The sequence below is a fragment of the Priapulus caudatus genome, unplaced genomic scaffold (genome assembly GCF_000485595.1).
Source record: "Priapulus caudatus unplaced genomic scaffold, Priapulus_caudatus-5.0.1 Scaffold653, whole genome shotgun sequence".
NCBI lineage: Eukaryota > Metazoa > Priapulida > Priapulimorpha > Priapulimorphida > Priapulidae > Priapulus > Priapulus caudatus.
Genome location: NW_014577714.1, coordinates 76,534 through 87,786, shown reverse-complemented (window position 1 = coordinate 87,786; position 11,253 = coordinate 76,534). Strand labels below are relative to the sequence as shown.

At 40.2% G+C, this 11,253-nt stretch overlaps 2 protein-coding genes across 4 annotated transcripts in view; both read right to left on the bottom strand.

The window, feature by feature from the left end:
• Window positions 1-11,253, bottom strand: part of LOC106812484 (galactosylgalactosylxylosylprotein 3-beta-glucuronosyltransferase 1-like) — a 26,302-nt gene that overhangs the window by 10,632 nt on the left and 4,417 nt on the right. The gene's annotated exons all lie outside the window — the stretch shown is intronic.
• Window positions 5,794-11,253, bottom strand: part of LOC106812486 — a 9,644-nt gene continuing 4,184 nt past the window's right edge. For all 3 annotated transcript variants that reach the window (XM_014816371.1, XM_014816372.1, XM_014816370.1), the window contains exons 2-4: window positions 9,639-9,914; window positions 8,632-8,770; window positions 5,794-8,276 (exon numbers count right to left, since the gene is read on the bottom strand). In XM_014816371.1, the coding sequence (XP_014671857.1) occupies window positions 8,145-8,276; window positions 8,632-8,770; window positions 9,639-9,907 (540 nt within the window). In that variant the 5' untranslated portion in view covers window positions 9,908-9,914 and the 3' untranslated portion in view covers window positions 5,794-8,144. The remainder of the gene's footprint in view (window positions 8,277-8,631; window positions 8,771-9,638; window positions 9,915-11,253) is intronic.

Sequence of the window (11,253 nt, the reverse complement as noted above, 5' to 3'; positions counted from 1 at the left end):
TTCTTGCAAAATTTTCAAATTATTATTTTTTTGCTTGGTGGGGTGGGGGGGGGACGGGCTCGGGGGGGGGTTCGTTCGAACCCCCGAACCCCCCTGGCTACGGGCCTGTATAGACTATAGTATTAGTAATAATAGTAATAGTATAATTTATTAATTATAATAGTTAATACATTATACAGCACACTGTGACTAGTAACACTACAGTATAATGTAGAGTGTCAGTCTATGTTATACACTCCTAATACTATTGACAGTAATCAGTATTGTAGTTTGTACTATTTTTCCTTCGCTCCCGCTACGGCTACAGTACAGGTACTGTAAGCTGTAACTGTACAGGTACAGTAGCTCCAAGAAACGGTATTGCTAGGGTTAGAATACCTAGGGTTAGGTGTATTGACGTTAGTCACACAGCCTGGTCGGGTTACAGGTACAGGTGAGGTACCTAAAGCGGAAGCGAAGTGGCTTATAGGCACTTGATCTGTTTCCATAATAAAATGGTAGTAAGTGAACACGAATTGTATTTCACTATTTGCTCCCAAAGTGGAATGGAGTGGTTTATATATTTTTATATACTCGTTATCGTTTAATAATTCCCTGTTAATGTCGTTTAAACACTTCTGCAAAACAATCTCACCGCATGGACACCACTGCACAAACCAGCATAAAGATAGAAAAGAACCCAGTGTGGTGAGGTTATGTCACATGTTACAGAGGAGCATTTGAATGGCATTTAATAGGAATTATTAGGTGACAGAGAGTAGATAAGCATAAGGCTTTGGTATTATATACAATTCGTGTTTCTTTACTATCATTTTATTATTGAAATGGCACAATTAAGTGCCTGTGGGTGGGGATCGCTAATTTCGGTCACCAACATTCTGTGATGGGGTTTAAAATTGGTCAGCCTAAACTGGCACAATGGCAGACCTTGGCTCAAAGAAACGGCTGGCTGTACCCATGTTCCGGTTGTGTAGTCTTTCGCTCCACAACAGGCTCCTGTGTGCGGCTCCTCTGGTGTGTTCTTGTGGTGGAGCAAAGAGCTAGCAACACAGTTAGTGCTTGTTATAGAATTATAATGTATTGCAAGACCTATGCATAAACATCTCGTCAACAGCAGGCCTGCCAACTCTCACGCATTCGGCGTGAGACTCGCGCAATTGAAGCTATTCTCACTCATACAGAAAAAAAACGATAAAAAAACAAGTATACTCTAGAGCATTTCAATTCGCTGAACAGTTCTAGATCTCGTCCTTACTTGCCAATGAAAACAGTTTTATGTATGTAAGTGAGTTTCGCCTAAGAAGCTGAAGGAGCAACTAACCTGATTGGCTAAAACTCCTGTCTGCAATAAGCCCGCTCGTTCCGGTTCCGTTCCGCTATACACTATTACTGCTATATAGCTACTTTAGGATGTCATATGCCATGCAAGAATAGTAACATTATAAGTCATTTTTATACAGATTGAATTTGACTGTCACCTTATAAGCAGAATAAAGGACCGAACAGTAGAGGTCATATAAATACAATTCCATGCAGGATCTAGTGATGTGTTGTTTTGAGCCATCCATATATATACATGTATGTACCTAATCCATCTAAAAGCAGAACTACAGAGTATTGCATTACATACATGTGTGTGTTTAAAAACTCACTCAAGTATGCACCAGAATGCACAATTTCAAGCTGAAAAATGCAATTTTAAGCTCCCTGGTGTGGGAGAGGGTCCCACACCCTCCCCCCTCGGTCGCTCCGCTCTCTCGCATAATCTTACTCTCAACTATAACTCAATGTTGGCAGCCCTGAAACAGCCATCTGAGGCTAGGCACATAATTTATATTTATTCATTCCTGGTATATTTATATATCTATAGGCCCTATTTATTTTTATTTATTCTGCATTTGCAGGTAGAACTATTGCTCCTAAGAAAACAAAAGCGGTCGAAGGTGCTATGATGCAAAAGGTAAGTTTGACCTAAAATAATAATAATGGAATAAATAATCCTATAAATGAAATGGGTAAAAAAAATATATCACTCATTTATAATCTAGTAGTAAGCTATGTTAGGTTACATTATTACCACGATGATATCGACCTGGGTGGGGATACGGAGATCTGTGGATTGGACTCACGATGACTTGGGAATGTGCCACAAGAAGTGGTGAAGGAAGTGGTGGTGTCATAGAACAGGGGATGAGGAGCCTTGCTTGTGACAGCCATCAGCATAAATTAGTATGCACTTTTTTTGGCAACTGTTATTGTTTCTACTACTCTGTCAAATTGGATTCCCATTTCCATGTTGCCATGGACTGCTGTTTTGTTTTGTGTAATTGTAGGTAGTCGGAATTCATAAAAAAAAGCTTAATCTTCTTTGGATTAGCACTTTTTCATAGAAATTTGAATAACACCTATTTATAGCTGCAGGTTCAAGTGTTTTTGCACCAAGTGGTGTATTCATGAAGGTTAGATGGTGTACAAGAACAATACTGAGTGAATAGATGATAAAAACCTTTTTCAAGCACATGGTTACTTTTTCTTTTCTGGCAGCAGGTCTGCTTGTCTTAGAGTAGTGGAAATACATTATTTAGACCTGTGGATTCATGGTCTGGTATTTATTGATATAATGCTAGGATTTTGAGGCGTTCTCTTAACCTCTAATTAGCATTCGATACAATAGATACAGTTCTCGTCTCCATTAGTGTGCAGTTTATATATATGCTTGCACAATCATTAATAATCATGTTTCTAGATTGGTGCACTTGCCACCTGACCTATAAATTAAGTCACTACATGGTAACCAACATGTTCATTGACTTTAGTGTTAGGTTTTAGAAACCATCGAGGAAAATACTTGCTATTAGCCTATTACATTATGTTATGACATTATAACAATTTATGACTCGACTGTGGTTGTTACGATCATGGTGTTTATTCAGATGGCATCTTTAGTAGTATGATGGTTATTACTGGTGGCACAATGTATAAAGATCAAGCCATAAATATGTGCAAATGCTAATTATATATTTGTGCGCCAGGTGGCACCTCTGTGTAAGGAACTTTCAATCAAGGAGCTCCTTGCTTTCAATGGTGTCAAAACAGGTGGTTGATTATATATGATAATTTACAATAGGATTTCCACTGCTGTGTGTTACCTGCTAGGATTCCAGGTCTAAGTACCAACTTGTTTTTACAGACGATTCAAAAAGCTATTAATAAAGGCATAGAGGCAGAGATGATGCAGAGGGCCAGAGGCAAGTCATTCGCTATGCTGGGAGCAAGCACATCGTCTGATCCAGGTTCAGCAACAACAAAATAGCAAAAGCTCCAGATAACAGCCAACACAAGTAAATTTTAACTTAATATGGTGATAATCAGACATTTAGTTTTAGCAACATATGTATGTATTATACGTTTGCCAGTATATATTTTTAATATGCACAATAGTGTAGCCATAAAAATGGCAACACATGTAATATTGTAGTATGCAAACATTGCCAAATATAATCAAGAGCGATCTTACCTAGAGTGTACAACGGGAAAACGGGAAAATTGTGCTATTTCACGGCAATATTATTCTACTTTGTCTGCGAGTCTAGAATAAGTTCATGGTATTGCGTTAGGCAGCATTCTTTGTTCTTTAAAACAAGACCAACCGCTTGTCTCTACAATATTCTTAGGCCAAGATATTGTACCGTAATCATGCCTCCCACACTGGCCTCACGATGCCTCGATACCACATATTCCCGAACCTTTGCACGGTTAACGCTTTAGGAAATTTGCTTCGTGAGTTGTTTTTTTCCCGCGATGACTTTATGAATGAACGGCGTTTCGGTTATCATCAGTAGCCTTCGGGGGGCGTCAGGCCATAATAAAAATATTGATTGTTTGCCCTCGCCCGCCCGACCCGCCAAAAAGGGGCGAACTCAAACATTTTGATTGAACTTTCCCAGTCTTGTGGGCAAACAAAAAATCTTTTAATTGTGGCCTCACCTAGGCCCTTATCTCCCATTATCTTTCCTAGCAGGGCAAGCATCCCTTAATGATGGAGCCGGCAATGTTTTCTAAATTAATTGTCTGCAACGCAGCTCAGTTACTTTGGTGTAGTACCAAATTTGGGCATGTGACATCAATTATCGGCGACGGAAAACGATAGCCAAAACTGCAAAACGTGCAAAGGTTCAGGAATAATGTGGATGCGAGGCATCGTGAGGCCTGTGGGAGGCAAGGTTTACGGCCCAATATCTCAGCCTAGGAGTATCGCAGTGACAAGCGGTTGGTCTTTTTTTAGAGAGCAAAGAATTCTGCTTAATGCAATACCATGAAATTATTATAGACTCAGTCAAAGTAGAATAATATTGCCGTAAAATAGCACTATTTCCCCGTGTTCCCATTGTACACTCTAGGTATTATTAGCTCTTGATATAATCATGATCTGTCTAAGGGCAGTATGATCATGTAGATAATGTGAAGAGAATTTACTGGTATTAAGGTAAGCGAGGCATCTGATGATGCCAGTTTGTCGTGTTGATATCCCTGCCATTATGCTAACTAGTAGGAACACGAGAAAATAAGGTCTTATTGTGTTTGTGATCTTATTATGTTCAGCTAAACTTTACAGCCATCCAATAAGATTGGAAACTCAAGGCTGTGGTAGATGTGCACTGCGTAATTATGAAATTGATCAAATATATTGATTGATCATATTTCAGCTCAAGAACATTGTAGGGAAAAAGAGTATTAACATAGCATATCAATATTATCTGAGCTATGTGGGAGAAACTTCATGATGAAATCGTACCAAAACTATTATATATGCCATCATGGTTTTAGCATTTTAATGTTATGTGCGGTGGAGTGATGGATATGAACTTGTTGTTATCGTTTTTGGTGTTATGCAATTAAAAACAAGTGGGGAGCATACAGGGCAGAAAACGAGAATAATGAAAACTTCACGTGGTTGTGAGGTAAACACACAAGAAGTGTGTGTTATTTATTTATGATAACCACGCATTTGAAACAACAGTTGGCTTTCACTACAGCAACTTAACTATAAAGGTAGCCGTGTCAAATTTTATAATCAACGTGGAGAATAAAGTCACGCAGTGGCTACGCGTCCGGAACCGGTCGCCTAGCCTCCAGGCTACGCATCTCTCTCTCTCTCTCTCTCTCTCTCTCTCTCTCTCTCTCTCTCTCTCTCTCTCTCTCTCTCTCTCTCTCTCTCTCTCTCTCTCTCTCTCTCTCTCTCTCTCTCTCTCTCTCTCACACACACCTCTAGCTCTCTCTCTCTCTCTCTCTCTCACGCACGCACGCACGCACGCACGCACACACACACACACACGGCAATCAGCAGAGCGTCCCGTTGCGCAACCATGCGTGTATATACGTGTCGCAAGATTACTGTGTGAGATGGATGTCCGGACTCGTAGCGTAGCGGCTCCTTGTCCGGAACCGGTCGCGTAGCCACGGCCATAAAGCAAACGGAATGGTCATGATAAGTTTTTTTACACTGACATTATCAGTAAGATATATTGATTGATAACCTTCATTTATTATTGTGGGCCAGTGGAAGAGATGCTTTTCTCTGCGAAAATAATTTTTTTCTTTTGGTGGCATCTATTGCAAGTTTTGTTCCAATTAATTTTGAATGGTAATATTAATGAAAACTGCTACTATTACTAGTTCTAGTGTCTTCTAACCTCACATGACCTGCTTATATTCATGTATATATATGAATGCCATAATATATAATTGACTAGAAACATGTGCTACATGTAAAGAAAACAAATAAATGTATCATTATAGTTTTATTTCCGTAAAACTAGTTTTATTCCAATTAGTTTACAGTTCACAAGTGTGTCAACTAAATCACTCAATACAGAATTTGCCCATCATAAAAACACTACTACAAAACATTCATAATAGATACTAAACCCAGTTAGCATACAATTGTCAATGTTATTCAAAAGAACCTAATTCTAATTTTTTAATACACGACAACTAAAGTTACGTTTACATTTATTACCGGTTCTACACAATGTACAACGAATGCTGCATCTTAATACAAATTAAATACAAGCATGTACGAATCATTGGAAAAACTAACCTCAAATGCTCCAAATAAATAGGCAATACATTTAGATTTCCCTGTATAAAAATTGAGAAAAATAGGTTTTGATGACTCACACCAGCTTAAAAGTTAGCTGTGTACCATTTCAAGAGAAATAGTCTGCATTCACAATGTAACAAATCTTAATCAAATGGCTCGGGGGTTAGATCACGATTGGGAGCAATTCTTTCGAGGTGCACATATAAAATAAATGAATGATAGTAATGCTATAATAACACAGAATTAATGATTACCTAGAGCAGAGTATTAGGTAGCAGGCCATCTAGACTTGTCAGCATCCTATTTTGGTACTAGACAGACAATTTTACTGCCAATGGCTTCAGTGAATAAATTGTGATATGCACAATTTTCCATCACAATTGCCTTTGGTTGTGTCATTTTTAATACCATAAAGAATATAACAAGGTCTCTTAATTTACAAAACTATGGTCAAAATATATAATACAGGGGTAGAAATTAACATTTGAACAAGGGAGTCCAACGGACCACCTGCCCTCAAAAAGCGGTAGTCCGCAGAAAAATGAGGGAGTCAGCAGTCTAAAGTTCAAAACTAAAGCATAACAACAATAACGTATGTGCTTATTTTGAAGATGCATGCGATGCACGTCTGCTAAATTTCTGGGGGCATGCCCCCGGACCTCCATAGCTGGTCTAGGACCTGCTGTGCTCACTTTGCTAGGACCTCGAAATGCGCAAAACACACAAAAAATTACCACCTCACAGACCTTTTTGGCCAGGGGAACACTGTGATTCATAGTTGAGCGATGCGATAGGGACCTTTTCATGTCCTCTCTAGTATGGTGTTTTAGGTTACAAATTGTACCATTGAGCTTAATTAGTAATTACACATACACACACACGTACACATGTAGTGGCACGGGCACACTCGCAAATGTAGACACGCTTTGCAAAGTAGGGAAAATGGCAAGAAGTAGTCCTGTATCCTGATATCTGATTTCCATCTAGTTTCGCTAGTTGTTGATTCATACATTTCACCGGGTAGGGTTGAGAAAAAAACAAGTTGGGCATGGTAGGGGAATATGATTATTGTCTCTAGTAGCATGTGTGAACTCACATCTATTGATGTACAGTGCGACAAAGTGATGTCATCTGTTAGACATAACATGGACCTCATTGTTTGGGTTGGGTGTATACATAGTAAATTTCTGTCCTTGATTTGCTTGGCATACACGCGTTGCCTCAGGCTACTGTCATTGCCAGTCTTAGCAGAATATTGCTCAGTAATCAAGTAAGGTGCTAAAATGTCTCTGAACTGTCTGCGTGAAATTCAGTGTTGGTTGGTGGTACCACGGTACTGACGTTGTTGTTAGAAAAGTGTGATTTGAGGCTGAAATTTGGACATGTCATAACATATATATAAATATAGCTCTTAACTAAAATGTTCTGGGGGACATGGCCCCGAACCATACTAGCACGCAAGTGCACTTGGCACTCGCTTTGCTATGACACCAATGTTCCGGACATTTATGACTCCGGCTTTCTCAATTATAGCTAATACTGATCTGAAGTAAACCTGTATCATGATATCATCCAATCATGTGAATATCTTAGTATCGTCAGATATTTATGTTACAATTGTGAAAAGGTTCTTTTTAATTTTTTTCACAAATATTTCAATGGTATGAAATTACATGTATGGGCGGTTATAGTAACATCTCACTACCAAGCACTTACTGATCCAGAGCATTTAAAATGACTAAATAAAAACAAACCGGTATCCAGCAGTACATGTCAAAAATGCATTTTCAAAAATGCATGTTTTACACAAATTTGTTTTCACAAAATTGACTAAACAGAACTTTACCACGTTCTTAGGCAGAGATTCTACACATCTTTACATAAAGAAAATTGCCAATAATAGCTTATCATAGCTGTGATTATTCCTCCACTGCATCACTGCATGGTTAATTTAGAGAAACGTGCCTCCACAAAATGCAAATTCTTGGAAAACTCGGTTGCAATTCACCAGTGTTGATCAATTCAGCCAATCCGTCGTAATTTAAGCAAACTGTGCGGCCTGATAAGTGCCCAGCAGTAGTGTGGTGAAGCCCATGGCCGACTCCACAAGGCTAAGAGACAGCAATCCCTTGTAGATCGCGCCATACTGATGTATTCCCTGACACGGGTCATACTGCAACACAATGATTGCACAACTCAGTCTAGTTAGCGAGAGGCTTTTATCAAAATAACCCAGGCAAGGAGAATTGAAATGACAATTGTACGTTTTGTTTAAACTGATGGTGTAATCAGGCAGTCCAGTGCACCAAATTGATGTCAAATTAAGCTTACTGATATGTCCAATAACAGAAACATATTTATTAGCCGTTAATTATTAGTTTTATGTTTCTCTGTCTCAATGATTTAGCCAATATTATAAATTGTTGCTATATTCTCTTGTTACAACCACACTAACATGACAAATGACTTCTCCTCTCCGACTTCTGTGTCCGTGGTTTCACCACAGACACCAGACAAATGTTACTTACATCAGGGTCGATACTGCAGCTGAGTGTTCTGCCCTTCCTGTTCCCATAAGTTATATAGTTTACAAGCAGCACGGCAGTGCCCATAGCAACCCCACAAGCCAGCACTGATGATAAGGCTGCGATCACGCAGATATTTTTCCTAAAAGAACCAGTGAAGTAAATTCAGTATGAATCACGATGTGTGAAACAAACATGGGAGATTCGTACAAATACTTGCCTTCTTGCCAACTACAAGATTGAGAAAATCTTTAACAAAGTTTAACAAAGCAAATCTGCTGTCATTTACCATTATGCAAGTGGCTCGGCCATGTTATTATTGTTAACTAGCACGTGATTACAGCATTTAGATGCAAGAACAGTATTAGCATGGCTTTCATTTTATCATCAATGTCATTGTTTTTAGTCAACAAACACGATTGCAACAACTCCATAAGCAAAAATTTTCAGCAATGACAGCAACTACCATAATGACAAGAATAAATAACAAGTTTTTAATTTACCCCTGATCAATAATGACCTGGGTCACTGAAAGGAAATTGAATTTGATCACAAGTAGTTCTACAATTTAAAATTGACCTAGCCTGGACAGCATTGCAACATCTTGCATGCACTACACGGCGTTAACCTCGTACCGTAAACGGCAAACATGAATCATCTCGAAATAAGTTTGTGACAGCGACTGTAATCGAACAGACTCAGCAAGAGTATAGCTGAATATTTATAAAGTTATGGCATGGTATGGTACAATATACTTGTTTATTATAGTAGAATACAGATCACTGCTAAAAATGCACGGTTAACGAGTTTAACCATATAGCAGCCTATAAGGGTCAATTTTACCAATATGGAAAAAGTACATTCGCAGTAGCGATGTATTTTTGGAATAATTTACCATACTATGTCAGGTTTTAATCATGACTGGTAGAATCAACCACTATAGCTCTGCCTTCATACGAACACACGTTTTCCAGTAGGTGGTGATGACTGAATTGCCATTGTTTTCTTACCTGCTCTTGATAGCTGCAACAATGGCAGTAACGCCAGCAAAGATTATGAATGCACTAGAGACTATGCCCTCTCCAACGCGATCATACTTGTTTCCAGCCAGGACAATAACTGCCATCACAAAGGTGATAACTCCTAAGATGATCTCAGCAATGCCAGTGACAAATAATGCCAATCTCTGCCAGCCAGTACCACGACGGAATTTCTGCTGTGTGATAGCCTCATCCGACCCAATCCTCTTCATCTCTTCATCGAGTACATGCGTAGCCATAGTTTACCTGTTTATAAGCGTAAAGATATCAGTTTAGTAATAGTATAACTTCTGCTTCAGTGCATGCCTGGATATATATATATAGGTAGGCCAGTAATCGAAAACCCTCGGTATACAGGAATTCTTACTATCACTACTAAATTAACATGAAAAGAAGTTCCAGGACAATTATATATTTTTAATGTAGACCTAGTCTTCAGTGTATAATGCAATTAAGTTTATAATATCTAGAGCTATCTTTGACCATACTCTGTACTGATAGTTTAAACGAACTGGTTGCTGCTGGTACATTTGTACAAACATTCATCAGGTGTAAATAATCGTTTTGAGATGTTATTTACACCTGATTTCATTATAGCTACACATTCATACAGTTTTAATGCCGTCTCATAATAGGAATGCTGTAGATGATCCACCCCATAATATGTTATATTGTTATATATAAGATACACAGGGTTCCCACCCTAGGAATTTTAGAAAGCATGTCGCTTGTAAACAAATGGGGAGGACCTGGGAGGGGGTTATACCAGTCGGAGTCAATTACACGACTGTATGTCGATCATAAAGCGTCAGTCACACTGGGGCCGGACTGTCCATGGATTACCGCGGATGGGGCAGGATCTCCCCGGACCGTAAAATTTATAATCCGTGGCGATCCGGGTGAAAAAATTACGAGACGGTCGAAAAAAACATCATCGGGCCGGATCGGGCCAGACCAGCACCGTAGCACTACGGATGAACACGGAACTACTACGGATGACCCCGGACCAGACCCGGCAGCGCCACGGACCATCCTGGATTGAGCCCGGATGAAGCCGGACCCAGCACAGAGTCACTACGAACCGCCCCGGACCGCCCCGGACTGCCTCGGACCGCCACGGACCTCCCCCGGATGACCTACGGACTGCCCTGTTCCCAACCGTGTTGGGTCCGACTTGATCCGTAGTGATCCGTGGCCGGCAAAAACGACATGGATGGCCACGGATGGGCCCGGTTCAACACGGTGCCACTACGGACTGTCCCGGACCTACCACGGATGCGCCACGGACCGTCCAGGACCACCCCGGATGGGGAAAACTTCCCGGACCGTCCCGAATCACCCCGGAAATTTTAAACAGTTTAAAACTTCCGGGGCGATATCCTGGAATACGCAGGACCATCAAGGACCACCCCGGACCGGGCCGGACCGTCCAGGACCCAACAAGGATCTCTCCCCGGATCAGTCCGGCAGCGTCCGGCAGCGTCCGGCCCGGTCCGGGAGCTTGGTGTGACTGTAGCGGCTCTAATATACAAGTAAATTTTATCAGCTCGGAGATTGACAGTGAAAACACAGTATGACTATGTTG